The sequence below is a fragment of the Macaca fascicularis genome, chromosome 3 (genome assembly GCF_037993035.2).
Source record: "Macaca fascicularis isolate 582-1 chromosome 3, T2T-MFA8v1.1".
NCBI lineage: Eukaryota > Metazoa > Chordata > Mammalia > Primates > Cercopithecidae > Macaca > Macaca fascicularis.
Window position 1 is genome coordinate 59,424,438 of NC_088377.1, and position 15,901 is coordinate 59,440,338.

The following is a 15,901-nucleotide window of genomic DNA, read 5'->3' on the forward strand; positions in this document are numbered from 1 at the left end:
TTATGGCAAAATCCACAGTGTGGCTCAGTGTTCAAGTCACAGCGGTTACATGTAACAAGCAGTATTCCGTAAATGAAAAATCCAAGAGAATACGGATGATCTGTGAAATGCAGATTATGACTGCAAAGTCCTAAGAGAAGCCAAAACAAGAAGTCCTTGAGAAGAAATTCTGAACTTAATTCCTTTCAGGGGCCTATGCACTTCACTCAACATTTGTCTATGAACTGGACACTGAGGCCAAGAGGCTCAGCCCTCAATATTTACATTCTGGAGGGAACAGAAGATGGATGCGAGTCCCATCACACAGCGCCATGACTAAGGTGGGGAAAATGCAGTGGGAATAAATGGAGGAGTGAGTTGATTTTGCTTGGCAAAATCATACAAAAGATGTAACAAGGTCAAAGTCAAAGCTGATCTCTGAAGGACACAGAGTTCATCAGGAAGAGAATGAGATCATTTCCAGGGATGTCCAAAGAAGAAATGCAAAGGCCTGCAGCTGTGAGTTGCCGCAGGATAAAGGAATCACAAACTATTCCCCGTGGCTCTAACATGGCAAATGGAATTGGGGGATGCCTGCAGCCACGTCTCATGTCCTGCCAGGGTTAGGTTTGGTTTACTGAAGTTTTATGTAGCCAGTGACACAATCAGATCAGTGCTGATGAAAGTCACGTGGCTCCAGTGTGATGGATGGATTAAAAAGCCAGCACAGCGCACCGTTCTGCATCTGGCTCCCCCGTGCTTCCCATTTATCCCCAATCCAACAACCTCTTAACCACAATTTAAAACTCCGAAAAGCTCTAATAACCAAAAGGTTGCTTTTCTAAGTTTGGAGACAAACTTAGTTGAAAGTGAAATCTGACTTACAAGGCTGTTTGTATTCTTCATTTTTCTTTTCTTTCTCTTTTTTAAAGACAGTCTTGCTCTGTCACCCAGGCTGGAGTGCAGAGGCACGATCTCAGCTCACAACAACCTCCACCTCCTGAGTTCAAGCGATTCTCCTACCTCAGCCTCCTCAGTAGCTGGTTTTACAGGCACAGACCACCACACCTGCCTACTTTTTGTATTTTTAGTGGAGACGGGGTTACGCCATGTTGGCCAGGCTGGTCTTAAACTCCTGGCCTCAGGTGATCTGCCTGCATCGGCCTCCCAAAGTGCTGGGATTACAGGCATAAGCCATGGTGCCTGGGTAATTTTTCCATTTCTGTGACTAAGCATACTTTATTGTAGAACTAATTACATGTGTGTGGCGCTAGGGTGCTGGAGATGTTCCATAAAATACAGTGGATATACTGTATTGTCTTTCTAAAATTCTGAAACACTTTTGGGCACAAGGGATAAAAGATTGTGAACTTGTAGAAATCATTCCATATCAATACATAAAGAGTGCACTTTTTTTTTTTTTTTTTTTTTTTTGAGACAGAGTCTCGCTCTGTCACCCAGGCTGGAGTGCAATGGCACAATCTCGGCCCACTGCAATCTCTGCCTCTCAGGTTCAAGTGATTCTCCTGCCTCAGCCTCCGAAGTAGCTGGGAATATAGGCACCCACCACCACGCCCAGCTAATTTTTTGTATTTTTAGTAGAAACAGCATTTTGCCATGTTAGCCAGGCTGGTCTTGAACCGACTTCAGGTTATCCGCCTGCCTTGGCCTCCCAAAGTGCTGGAATTACAGGCGTGAGCCACCGCGCCCAGACTTTTCTTTGATTTTCTAACAACTACAGATAAAGAACGCACTTTATGATTTCTCTTTGATATTCTGGTTATTTAACAGTGTGTTGTTTAATTTCCACATATTTGCGAATTTCCCAAATTCTAGTTTGTGAAGTCCTTGGTCATTATTTGTCCAAATATTCTTTCTTCTCACTTCTCTCTCTCCTGTCCTTCTGGAATTCCCTTAATAAATATGTTGGCATGCCTGAAGGTGCCCCATGGGTCTCTGAGAGACTTTAGTGATAGTCTATCTGATGAGTCATCATTTTCATACTTTTGTTTCTTTGAAAATGCTTTTCTGGCCAGGCGTGGTGGCTCACGCCTGTAATCCCACCACTTTGGGAGGCCGAGGGGGGTGGATCACTTGAGGTCAGGAGTTCAAGACCATCCTGGCCAACATGGTGAAACCCCGTCTCTTCTAAAAATATAAAAATTAGCCAGGCATGGTGCCCCATGCCTGTAATCCCAGCTACTTGGGAGGCTGAGACAGGAGAATTGCTTGAACCCAGGAGGCGGAGGTTGCAGTGAGCCAAGATTGCGCCATTGCTCTCTAGCCTGGGTGACAGAGCAAGACTCCACCTCGAAAAAAAAAAAAAAAAGAAAAAGAAAATGCTTTCCTGTAGTTCTTTGAACACACTTAAAATAGCCAATGTCAAATCTTTGTCTAGTAAGTCCAACATCTAGGCTTCTTGTAGACGGATTCTATTCTCTGTTTTCTTTCATGTGTATAGGCCACATTCTTGTTTCTTTGTATATCTTGTGGGTTTCTTTAAAGTAAACACTAGACATTTCCTTTTTATTTGTTTATTTTTTGAGACAAGGTCTCACTCTGTCCCCCAGGCTAGAGTGTAGTGGCACGATCATGGCTCACTGCAATCTTGAACTCCTGAGCTCAAGCAACCCTCCTGACTCAGCATCCTCAGTAGCTGGGACTACAGGCATGCACCAAAACATTTGGCTAATGTTTTAATTTTTGGTAGAGACAGGGTCTCACTATGTTGCCCAGGCCAGTCTCAAACTCCTGGCTTCAAACAATCCTCCCATCCCAGCCTCTCGAAGTGCTGAGATGACAGACATGAGCCACAGCGCCTGGCCATTATTTTAAATAACGTTAGTGGCAACTCTGGAAATCAGATACATCTCAACCCAGGTTTGTTTGGTTTGGTTGGTTACCTGGTTTTGGGCATATTGTTTTGTTTGTTTCTTGGTTTTCTCTTTTGCTGTTTGTTGTTGCTGAAATAATTTGGCAAATTCAATATTCATTGTTGTGTTTGGCCACTGAAGTCTCTGGTTAGCTTAGTGGTCAGCTTATGAATGGACAGAAATATCCTTAAATGCTTCCAACTGGTAAGCCTCCTAGCGTTTGTCGAGGGGCTCTGTAATTTTCCCTTCATCACCCAGGCAGGCAGTTTGCAACTCTGCCTTGGTTTTCGCTGCCTGCTTACTCAGGAAGAACCAAGGGCACAGGGCCTTCTCAATTCTTCTCCAGCATGCCTACAGCCCTGATCGTGTAAGTGGTATTGGAGATTCCCAGGAATATGATGGAGCTTTTCAAAGTCCTCTATGACATCTCATGGCCCAGCTTTTCCTTTTACATTTATTGGTGAGCTGCTTGTTTGCCCTAGCTGTTAATGCCACTTGAGGCAGCTTTGTGAAGTTAAACAATCGTCCGTAATGGTTTAGGAGAAACATCCAGACAAAGGCTTTTCGCACCAGACAAACTTGAATCACTTCAAGTAAAGACAACCCCTGTGAGAGAAAGTTTCCAGGTTTGCCATACAAGTCATATATAATGACAATTTCCTAGGAATGACACTTTGAAGGAGTTCCCACTCTGTTTTGCCCCCTCCCACAGCTGCCGGGCTACTGGTTTTTACTGTGGTTGTGAGCTACTGGTTTTCTTTTTTGTTTTCTTTTAAAATGGAGTCTTGCTCTATCCCCTAGGCTGCAGTGCAATGGTGTGATCTCGGCTCACTGCAACTTCTGCCTCCTGAGTTCAAGTGATTCTCCCGCCTCAGCCTCCCGAGTAGCTGGGCTTACAGGTGCCCGCCACCACACCCGGCTAAATTTTTGTATTTCAGTTGAGACAGGGTTTCACCACGTAGGTTAAGCTGGACTTGAACTCCTGACCTCAAATGATCCGCCTGCCTCAGCCTTCCAAAGTGCTGGGATTACAGGCCTGATCCACTGCACCCGGCCAAGCTACTGGTTTTCAAGGCTAGGGAAAGTGAGAATGGAATAGAACAAGTTAATATCACAAAGCTCATTTTTCTTACTGAAATGCAGCCATTTTTTTGTGAATATATGCTCCTTACATTGTTGCATACCTTTGGTTAATTTCCACAGGTAAGAAAAAGTCACTTGTGACCATTTTTGCCAGTATTCTCATTGTTTTCATGGAGAAACAGGATTTTTAAGGTCTGTGCTTTGCTATTTCTGCTGACATCCAACCCACATATTTTGTTTTCTTATCTATCAATCATTCATCAATATATTTTCTATTTCCACTGTACCTTCTTTTTGACCCATAAGTAAATAAGAAGTGTGTTGCTTAAATTCCAGAATATTCTAATTATCTCTTGGTATTTAATTCCATTGTGTTCAGATATCACACTCTATACAATTTCAACCCTGTTTTGAAATGTCTACAATGTTCAGCAAATGGCCATTTGGTAATTTTTCTGTGAACAAGTTCTGTGCTCTTGAAAAGAAACTGTATTCAGGCCAGACGTGGTGGCTTATGTCTACAATCCCAGCACTTTGGGAGGCCAAGGCTGGCATATCAGCTGAGGTCAGGAGTTCAAGACCAGCCTGGCCAACATGGTGAAACCCCATTTCCCTCAAAAAATAAAAAAATTAGCCGGTGTGGTGGCGTGCGCCAGTAGTCCCAGCTACTGGGGATGGTGAGGTGGGAGAATCACTTGAACTCGAGAGGCAGAGGCTGCAGTGAGCTGAGATCGCACCACTGCACTCCAGGCTGGGTGACAGGGTGAGACCCTGTCTCAAAAAAAAAAAAAAAAAAGAAAAGAAAAAGAAAAAATCTGTATTCCAAAGTTTCTGGTTGGAATGCTCTATTTCTGTGATATAGGTTAAATCTGTTAATTCCATTGCTCAAATCTTCAATACTCCTACTAATTTTGATTTATCACTTTCAGAGAAATCAGTTAAAAATCTATTATTTCTCCCCCTTTGTAGTCTGTCAATGTTGAGACTATATTATTCAGTGTTAAAAAGTTTGAGTTGTTATATGATTTTATGTTTCTGGTGGGTTTAACGTTTTATTATTAAGAAATGTCCATCTTGTCCAGGTGCAGTAGCTCATTCCTGTGATCCCAGCACTCTGGGAGGCCAAGGTAGGCAGGTCACTTGAAGTCAGGCATTGGAGACCAGCCTGGCCAACATGGTGAAACCGTCTCTACTAAAAATACAAAAATTAGCTGGGCATGGTGGTGCATGCCTGTAATCCCAGATACTCGGGAGGCTGAGGCACGAGAATTGCTTGAACCTGGGAGGTGGAGGTTGCAGTGAGCCGAGATTGTACCACTGCACTCAGCATGGGAGAGAGAACGAGACTCCATCTTAAAAAAAAAAAAAAAAAGTCCATCTTGGCCAGTCATGGTGGCTCCCACCTGTAATCCCAGCACTTTGGGAGGCCAGGGTGGAAGGATCACTTGAGCGTAGGAGTTCAAGACCAGCCTAGCCAATATAATGAGACTTTGTCTCTGAAGAAAAAAAAAAAAAAAGTCAATCTTACCTCAAGTAATTAATGGGTTTTGCCTTAAAGTATATTTTGACCAACATTACTTAGCCTGCCTTTCCAAAGGTGAAACTTCTGTGTTTCATGTCTTATCTCACATACTCGCAATGCCACCATAAGGTAGTCATTATTATTATCATCATTTTACAAATGTGGAAAGCGGGCACTGAAAAGTTATCCTCCAATGTCAGAAAGACACTAGGAGATCCAGTCAAGATTCAAATCTAGATCTTTTCCAGACAGAGCCAAAGCTTTTTGCCACCTCTCTGCACTTTCTCTCTCTCTCTCTTTAGCCCATGCAGACAGGCATGTTTCAGAAAAGTATTCCACAAATTCAAAGACAGGAGAGAAAATTAGATTTTAAACTTCATATGTTTAGTGCAAACAAGATAGGCTGGGGGCGCGGAACTTCCATTGAAAGACTCAGGCAGTATTTACTTCTATTGAAAGAAACTTCTATTGAAAGAATCAGGCGGTATTCAATCTTCATTTCATTGTAGCTGTTTTCTGGAACCATTTTGAGCTAACACATACAAGAAAACTGCACGTTTATTAAACTTCACTCATCTCTTCAAACATATACTATGCATCTAATATGCAAAGAGACATCCAGTTTATGGAGGTTCTCTAAAAGATGTGGTGAACGCCTCAGCAAAAACTAAAGAAAACAAAACACAAAGCAAACAAAATAACAGAAACACAGAAGCAGCAGAGAAAAGAGAATAAAGTTCCTACAGTTTCAAGAAAAAGGTGTTTGAAAAAGGTGTTCAAAAGTAAACGTACACAGGGATGAAATTTGGAAGCAGGAGGTGAGTCTGAGAAGTTAATCATGTCATAGTTAAATGCTGAGCACAGCTCTGTCTTCTTATGATAAACCTGCCAGCAGCTAAAAAGCTTTAGATTTACAGTGCTCACCAAAAAAGAGCTATGAGATTCTAATGTAAATTTTAAAATAATATAAAATAGATGATTATGATACAAAACAATTAACGTGGACTAAATATGAAGCGAGGAGTTCGTGAGTCTACAAATGACTACAGATTTGACTCTGAACTCTGGCACACTCATGAAGTGGGAGACACTGTTACAGGATTCAAATGTCCACAAGGTAAGAACAAACCAGTTCTCTGAGGTTCCTCAGAGGGAAGAAGCTGTTCAGTGTTGCGCAACATCCTCCTCAACAACTTCCTTGCCTTACAACGCGATGCCATACAGAGATCTGCTTTCACCAAGGTGTCGTCAGCATCACCGCGTGGAGCGATGTATAAGAAATGATTCCATGGAGTCTTCTATGGCAGCAGTAACATCAGCTATGATGAACCTCTCTGACTGCAAAGCTGAATGAACAGATGGTACCACGGTACCCTGGAACAAAGTTCTAAACTCACATGTCTACAGGGACCAACGAAATAATGTGAGTCGAGCAAGTCACTTTTAAGAGGGAAAAAAATTCTTTGTGTATCAAAATGCAGATTGCATATGAAACACACATGAATATTCTCTCCTTACTCAAAAGTGCTTTGTGCACCGAAATGCAGACTGCATATGAAATACACAAGAATAGTCTCTCCAGCCAGGTGCAGTGGCTCACGCCTCTAATCCCAGCACTTTGGGAGGCCAAGGTGGGCAGATCACCTGAAGTCGGGTGTTTGAGACCAGCCTGACCAACATGGAGAAACCCCGTTTCTACTAAAAATACAAAATCAGCTGGGCTTGGTAGCAAATGCCTGTAATCCCAGTTACTCGGAAGGCTGAGGCAGGAGAACCACTTGAACCCGGGAAGTGGAGGATGTGGTAAGCCGAGATCGCACCATTGTACTTCAGCCTGGGCAACAAGGGCGAAACTCCGTCTCCAAAAAATAAAAATAAAAAAAAAAGAATATTCTCTCCTCACTCAAACGTTCTTTGTGCATCAAAATGCAGATTGCCTATGAAACACACAAGAATACTCTCTCCTTAAAGTGATATGCTTTCTTCCATTTTTCTGGGACTATGTGGCCTCTCAGTCTTCCTTTCACTATTTCACTTTTTTAGAAATCGTGACAGGAATTTCTCTGCTATAAGAAAATCAACCGTGCAATTCCTCTGACAAGTGGCAGATGACACTCAGCCTCAGGGCTGAAGAAACAGCAAGACGGGAGGAGTATGGGAAACTGAAAACCACAGGGCTTCCTGGAAAAGATAACTACTCCTTGGCTCTTGACAACTTTTGCCAGATCATCTTTTCAAAGTCAAAAGTCCAGATTTTATGTAAAACCTCTTGATTTTTCAATGTTGGCTCCAAAAAAAAAAAAAGTGGTAAATAGGTGTAGGAAAAGCAAAACCTACTTCTTATCAACTGAGGGTTTGAGACCTCTGGGCTTAAGGAGACAATTGATTGTATATCATCTGGGCTATTCACATAATTATAATCATCAACTGAGTTCCTGAAGAATACTGAGCCCCAGTAAGTTCAAGGTTATACTCCTTGACAAGTGTGGTCTGTTGTGCTGTATGTACACTGCAAATATGGCCATCGACTCCTCCTGTCCCAGTACCCAAGTGCCCCTGCCCTGTAGATCTGGGTGCCTTCTCATTGACTTGAAGCTCTGCCGCGTGACTTGCTTTGGTCCGTGGGAAGTGAGCAAATGTGATACAAGCAAAGGCTTGAAAGATGCTCGTGCATTGGAGCTTGCCCCACTCACTGCTCTTTGAAACCCGGCCACGCTGTGATAAAGTGTGGCACAGCTGCTGGGGGATGAGAGGCCACGTGAATAGCAGCCCCTGGGTCCCAGGCCAGCCCATCGTCAATCAGCCAGCCCTGGCAGATCCACTCAGTGAACAACACTGAGACCAGCAAAAGACTTCCAGGTTGATCTGCAGAGTTATGAGCTAAATAAATGATTGTTTGTTAGTTTGAGGTGAGTGATTGCAGCAAAAGAGAACTGACACATGTTAAAATATATCAGTACTTTCCTATCAAGAAATGGCTTTTTTCTTGTCTAATCACCACCAGGCCTATTAACACGAAGTGTGTTACACATTCTTGTCACTTTTATTAACCTCTGACAAACAAAAGCATAAAGCTACTCAGAGAGCAAAAACTTTCTCATTTGCCTAAGGCGTTTGCTTCTATACAGCAACCACAACCAATATCTGGCTCTCCCAAAACTCCTGGAGGACCACTCATTGTGAAAACTACTCTCAGGGACAGAACTGTCAGTAAAGAGTCTGATATAATTAGGCTCTGTCTGTCCCCACTCAAATCTCATGTTGAATTCGTAACCCTCAATATTGGAGGAGGGGCCTGGTGGGAGGTGGTTGGGTGATGGGGACTTCCCCCTTGCTGTTCTTGTGATAATGAGTGAGTTCTCACAAGATCTGGTTGTTTAAAAGTGTGTAACACTTCCCTTTCCCCTTCATTCTCTTCCTCCTGCTGTGTGAAGATGTGCCTGCTTTTCCCTTTGCCTTCCACCATGTTTGTAAGTTTCCTGAGGCCTCCCCTGCCATGCTTCCGGTACAACCCGCAGAACTGTGAGTCAATTAAACCTCTTTTCTTCACAAATTACCCAGTCTCAGTTAGTTCCTTATAGCAATGCGAGAACAGACTAATACACAGTCATATGCTTTGGAGCTAGAAGGAAGACTGAAACCCTTTTAGGGAAAGGTTTAGTACCCCGAAAAAGCCACTAGTCTTAATATAATACAGACAATTGACAAAGTCTAGATTCCCCTCAAAAGATACCAGAGTACAGGTGGTATTGCAGTTACTTAGAAAAAAAAAAATTCTAATTAAAAAAATAAAAAATAAATAGGCCACCAAACCACCCGGAGAACAGTATTACTTCCTAGTGTGTGTGTAAGGTCAAAAGTCCCTCCCAGGTTTAAAATAAATCTACCGACTGTCAAGCTGCCCTTCTTGTTTCTCTCCTCTTTCTTTAATTCTTACAGTGTGCTCAAAGATGAAATGGCTGCAAGAGGCTCAGCAAATAGCTGAACTGTATGAGCTGACTTGCTGTATAGAATTAGCATTATCGACATTAAAGGAAACTTCCAAAATACATGGCCTCTGTGTTCTATTAGTTAATCTACAGCCTTATTTTTCTGCAAGAAACTAAGACACCAGAGACAACTGGTATTTTGATTCCTCCTATTCACAGAAATAAGTAAGATTATCTCCTCTTAGAAAACTTTTTCTTTCTGTTTTCTCTTGGGATATGGGGGTTGGCAGGGAGCATCCTTAGTTTAATTCAGAGAGGCCTCAAGTCCTGAAAGTATTACTTTAAAAGTAAAGGCTATCTGAAGACTATCTTGTTTCACTACTCTACAGTCCAGAGTATTTGAAACTTGTGGTTTTATGACACATCATAGTATCTAGCATGGCAATTCTCATCATTCTGTTTTTGAAGTTTTTTCTAGATAATTCAAATCTTTCATTGGGAAATGTGGGGGTAGGAGGGTCGTCTTATACTTAGGACCTCCTAACATTTGGACATACATTATTCCCAAGCCAAGAGGACTGCTCTGTTTCAGAAAAAGGTAAGCTGAAAGATTATGTCCTCAAACCATGTATACCAGACTCGCATTATCAGAAATTATTCCCATATCCTAGCAGTAATCTGTAGACCTCAGACTTGCTTTTGTTCTTCTCTTTCGAGATGGGTATTTCAATGGATAACAAAGATATGCCCACTTTTTGAGATCTGAATCTAGAATGGCTACTTTCTGCATATTCCCTATTATGTCAGGGAAGGACATACCCTAAAAGATGCAACACAGTTTGCATGCCTGCTCCCTGAAGCACAGCACCCTTCGTAATAGGAGCTTCAAGGATGCTTTAAAAATCCAAAAGTGTAGGCCAGGCGCGGTGGCTCAAGCCTGTAATCCCAGCACTTTGGGAGGCCGAGGCGGGCGGATCACGAGGTCAGGAGATCGAGACCATCCTGGCTAACCCAGTGAAACCCCGTCTCTACTAAAAAATACAAAAAACTAGCCGAGCGAGGTGGTGGGCGCCTGTAGTCCCAGCTACTCGGGAGGCTGAGCCAGGAGAATGGCGTAAACCCGGGAGGTGGAGCTTGCAGTGAGCTGAGATCCGGCCACTGCACTCCAGCCTGGGCGACAGAGCGAGACTCTGTCTCAAAAAAAAAAAAAAGAAAAAATCCAAAAGCGTGACTGTGCGCAGTGGCTCACACCTGTAAATTCCAGCACTTTGGGAGGCTGAGGCAGGCAGATCACGAGGTCAGGAGATCGAGACCATCCTGGCTAACACAGTGAAACCCCCGTCTCTACTAAAAATACAAAAAATTAGCTGGGCATGGTAGCGGGTGCCTGTAGTCCCAGCTACTTGGGAGGCTGAGGCAAGAGAATCACTTGAACCCTGGAGGCAGAGCTTGCAGTGAGCCGAGATCGTGCCACTGCACTCTAACCTGGGCAACACAACGAGACTCCATTTCAAAAAAAAAAAAAATCCAAAAGCGCAACCTCTATTTCCTAAGCATTCGTTCTTTCTTTCTTGATGATTCCTGATAGAGTAAACCCATCCACTTTTTAAACTCTCATTTTCAGGATCGGAGAAGTCTGCTACTCTTCCTATTACCCCAATCCTGCCACCTCACTTCTTCCTTTTTGTCTCCCTCCTCATTTGCCAGTCAGGTTTAGTAAATGACGAAATATTTCTTTGGAATCATATGCCGTCCTATCTCTTTTGTTTGTTGAAGATGGCAATCGAGGCTAGTATGAACATCTTGTGGCATTCCATGATCCCTCTGCAGGCCTGAGAAGACTCACCAGCAAGAGAGGGAAAGAGAGACTCAACAACATCTACCAAATGTGCCCAACATTTTGCTGGATGTTTTCAGGTAAATATCTTATATCATACTCTATAATTTTCCTCAATCCATGATGGCATTCACAGACAACTCCATTCATGATCAAACAATGAATTTTCTCTGGTTATCATTTTGCAAAAAAGTACTACATCCTACCACTAACAGATTCCATTCTTTTTGAGGGATGTATGCCTTTAATTTAAGACAGACTCCCTTTTTTTATGCATATACCCCAAACATCACTCTATCCCAATGTCCCCCGCATGAGCCATGTGAAAATTCAGGGATTTAAAATCCAACTAAAGTTTAAAAACAGAAACAGCAACCCTATGTAAAATAGACACATTGACTTCTTAAAAACTTTTTAACTTCACCTTTTTATACAGCTTCAAAAAGTAATAGCTTAGCTATCTTTATGATAATACACTGATTTTCATATTATTGCCTGGTAGCTAATAATTTTAATCAACTCTTCGATTTCCTATGACATTACATTTCAGGCTAGGTTTGGTGGTTCACACCTGTAATCCCAGCATTTTGGGAGGCCGAGGTGGGTGTATCACTTGAGGTCAGGAGTTTGAGACCAGCCTGACCAACATGGTGAAACCCCGTCTCTTAGCTGGTGAGGTAGCATGCGCCGGTAGTCCCAGCTACTGAGATGACTGAGGCAGGAGAATCGCTTGAACCTGGGAGGCGGAGGTTGCAGTGAGCCAAGATTGTGCCTCTGCACTCCAGCCTGGGCGACAAAGCTAGACTTTGTCTCAAAAATAAATAAATAAATATTTCAAGCTGACTGTGTGTGTGTGAGTGTATGTGATCAATCTTTCTAGAAATAACCATGGTCTTCATTTTTTGCAAATATTTTCACCTTTTTGTCACATCTTTGACAGAGCAGGAGCACCGTCATGTCAGACAAACCCTCCCACTTTAAGTTCCAGCTCCCTTTCTAGCTTCAGGCATTTCAAGGAAATCACTTCCAACTAGAAGCAGCCAGAAACAGCAGACAGTAAAAACAGATAAGATCCCTGGGGCACAGAGGGAGGTGGGGGGAAAGTCTCTTGGGTAACTGCCAAACTTCACCCTCATACACTGGGCCCCAGTAAAAGAGTGGGCCTTAATAAGCACGTTCCTTTCCCTTCAGGTGCAGTAAGGTAGGGAAGCTAAAAGCTGACTCGAGGGTACGCCTGCAGCTGCAGAGAGAGGTATGGGAACAGACACACACCTCTCCCTCCCAGATAAGCACAACAAAGAGGCACAGAAGCAGTCCAGGCCTCTGATAAACTCTCGCACCCTGAATCCTTCAAAACTCTTAGTCTGTAACAGTGTGGCTTCTGACCTAGCTCAGTAAGAAGTCCCTCCCAGGTTCAAAATAAACCTGTTAACTGTTAAGCCGCCCTTCGTGTTTCTCTCTTCTTTCTTTAATTCTTACAACCTTACTTTATTGGCCAGTGTTTAGGAAACAAACTTGAATTCAAAAAGATGGTTTTTTTTTCCTGTTTCCCCAATATTTCACTACCCATGTACTGAGCACCTACAGTGCACCAGGCAAAAAATGGCACCAAGATACATAAGCAGAGGTCTTGACCTCAAGGAACTTGCAGTCTAATGGGGGAAAACACCAATAAATAACAGACAAGTAAAACTGAATAATACTTTTGGTGCTACAGCATGTGCCTAGTCCCAGTATGACACAAAAACAGGTCATTTCCCCAGAGGCCCCAGGAGATGCCTTTGACCATCTGAAACTAGGCCTCATAATTCCTAAGCCTCATAAAATTTAGAAAGCTTGGCCATCATGAAACTTAAACCCCAGATGGCCACGGATAGCCCCCCGATGTTCCCAGAACCCAAACAGAAAGACAATTCCGGGAAATAGCCTCATGGGGTCCCACCCTGATAACCTCATGGGGCCCCACCCTGATAGCCTCATGAGGTCCCACCCTGATAACCTCATGGGGTCCTACCCTGACTCAATGTCCCCGATGTTCCCGGAATCAGCAATTCCAGGAAAGAACCTCCTAAGGTCCCGCCCCAACCAATCAGAACAAGATACCTTGCTCAGGCCATAGACAGACCCAATTACCACGCCCCTAAAGCTTTGTTTGAATTTCACGCCCTAAGATGTGTTTGAACTTGTGTTTGCCTATATAAACAACCTGTAACAAGCACTCGGGGTCCCAGGGCCAACTTAGAGCTTGGGACCCTAGCGCGCTAGTAATAAATAACTCTCTGCTGTGAATCTCGTGTCGGTGATCCTTCGCGGCGACCCCTGCCCAGGAGGGAATCGACAGTTCGGTTCCAACACATCCCTATCAGGAGAGCCCTCCCTTTAAGTTGTCCAACCCAACCTCATCATCCTACCACCTGAACCTGACCCTTCCTTACAAGAGCCCTCTGCTATTATGGGGCCTCATAATCCTAGCAATCAACACGGCTGGAACCCTCAGTGTAATTACCTAGTCCTCTTCTCCGCTAGCCTCTCAGAGCCAAACAAGCAGTTTGCCAATCGTACCTAGCAATCATTCAACAGCATCTTTTTTTTTTTGAGTCGGAGTTTCGCTCTTGTTGCCCAGGCTGGAGTGCAATGGTGCAATCTCGGCTCACTGAAACCTCCGCCTCCTAGGTTCAAGCGATTCTCCTGCCTCAGCCTCCCGAGTAGCTGGGATTACAGGTATGCACCATCATGCCCAGCTAATTTTGTATTTTTAGTAGAGATGGGGTTTCTCCATGTTGGTCAGGCTGGTCTTGAACCTCAACCTCAGGTGATCCACCCGCCTCAGTCTCCCAAAGTGCTGGAATTACAGGCATGAGCCACCACACCCGGCTTAACAGCATCTTTTTTAAGACTCCCTCATTCCCACTGACTTGCTTCCACCCTTATAACTTTGACCTAAGCAAACATCATAATCTCCTATCTAGGTTCCTGCTGCTTCTTGTCTCCCCCATTGTATACCACGCCAGTAGACTGCTCTGCAAGAAGCAAGATCGTTCGAAAGGACCACATTTGAAGTCCTAGACCATCTAATCCCAACTTTCCCAACTTGACTTCCACCTGCCCCTCTCGCACACTCTGTGGTCTAAATAAACTACACTTACATAATGGTTATCACAAATACCACAACTCCATGTCTTTCTCAGGAAGTTCCTTTTTAACAACAATATAGTTTCCTACCTTCTCAAGTACTATTCCCAGACATAAAGATAAAAATTAGGCCAGGCGCAGTGGCTCACACCTCTAATCCCAGCACTCTGGGAGGCTGAGGCAGGAGGATCACTTGAGGTCAGGAGTTCGAGAACAGTTTGGCCAACATGGTGAAAGCCCATCACTATTAAAAAAATAAATAAATAAAAAATAAAAAATTAGCTGGGCATGGTGCCAGGCGCCTGTAGACCCAGCTACTCAGGAGGCTGAGACAGGAGAATCACCTGAACCTGGGAGGCGGAGGTGGCAGTGAGCCATGATCCCGCCACTGCACTCCAGCCTGGGAGACAGAGTGAGACTCCGACTCAAAAAAAAAAAACAATTAAATGACAGCTTCTCTGGAAAGTTTTACCCTGCCTCTCCCATTTGGAAAAAAAAAATTCATTCTCTTTTGAATTCCCCTAGCGACGTATCTGTGCCTCTAGTCTTTTTACTAATGTTTGTCCCTAGTAGAACAGATTTTGAAAAGCAGGACCATCTTTACCTCCCAAAGCCCGACATTTGTATGTTGTAAGTAATCAATAAATCCTATTTGATTGCATTAATGCCTATTAGTTTTACTTTGCAGTGAAACATAGATTCACGCAGCATCTCTCCGATAGGCTGGAGAACTCACCTGATTTCCGCAGGAAATTGTGCATTTGTGACCAGGAAGCTGGAGATTTTACACTGGTGGAGCAGCTTCAAAAACCTGTTGATCTCTGGGTACATTATTGGTTCTCCCACGAGGGACAATGCACAGTGCTTTACTGTCATTCCTTCTTCAAAGCGCTCTGCTTTGACGCCCGGTACTCCTGCAGAATACAGTGAGAAGGACTCAGCTACACAGCGCACAGATACAGGATGTGACTTACATTTTTCTTAATGATGCTTTGATTTTATAGAGCAAATTCATTTTTGATACCAAAGAATACAAAACAAAGGCCAAAGGACAGGGTGGGACTAGAATTACTAAATCAGAAAAATCAGTCAGTAACCTCATTCTTAGTTTTGGTACCAGTTAAACTACATCAATATAAGCAGGCAAAACTAGCTTTGTTAGCTAATTATTTGGGATGCAGAATAAGTCCCTTTGCATAATTTGCTTAGCTTTGTATTCTCTCATGTTGATCTAAGAAAATGAACTCAGTATATCTGCATAAGAATAAGCCTCTTCTAGACCAATCATTCCTCAAGCTGGGAAAGTAAATGTAGTTGATCCAAAACTGTATAGGAGAGAAAAAGAAGAGACCTAATCATTCTTATCTTTGGCTTCATACTGGAATACTTCAGATTTCATACTGGAATCACCTGAGGAGCTTCAAAAAATACTGCCACAGGCCAGGTGCGGTAGCTCACACTTGTAATCCCAGCATTTTGGGAGGCCAAGGCAGGAGAATTGCTTGAGCCCAGGAGTTCAAAACTAGCCTGGGCAATATAGTGAGAC

General features: G+C 43.3%; 1 protein-coding gene across 4 annotated transcripts in view; it reads right to left on the reverse strand.

Moving 5' to 3' along the window:
* LOC102133005 (S-adenosyl-L-methionine-dependent tRNA 4-demethylwyosine synthase TYW1) overlaps positions 1-15,901 on the reverse strand; it is a 254,181-nt gene that overhangs the window by 125,769 nt on the left and 112,511 nt on the right. For all 4 annotated transcript variants that reach the window (XM_065541834.1, XM_005549423.4, XM_065541832.2 and 1 more), the window contains one exon: positions 15,092-15,269. In XM_065541834.1, coding sequence (XP_065397906.1) covers positions 15,092-15,269 — 178 coding nt within the window. The remainder of the gene's footprint in view (positions 1-15,091; positions 15,270-15,901) is intronic.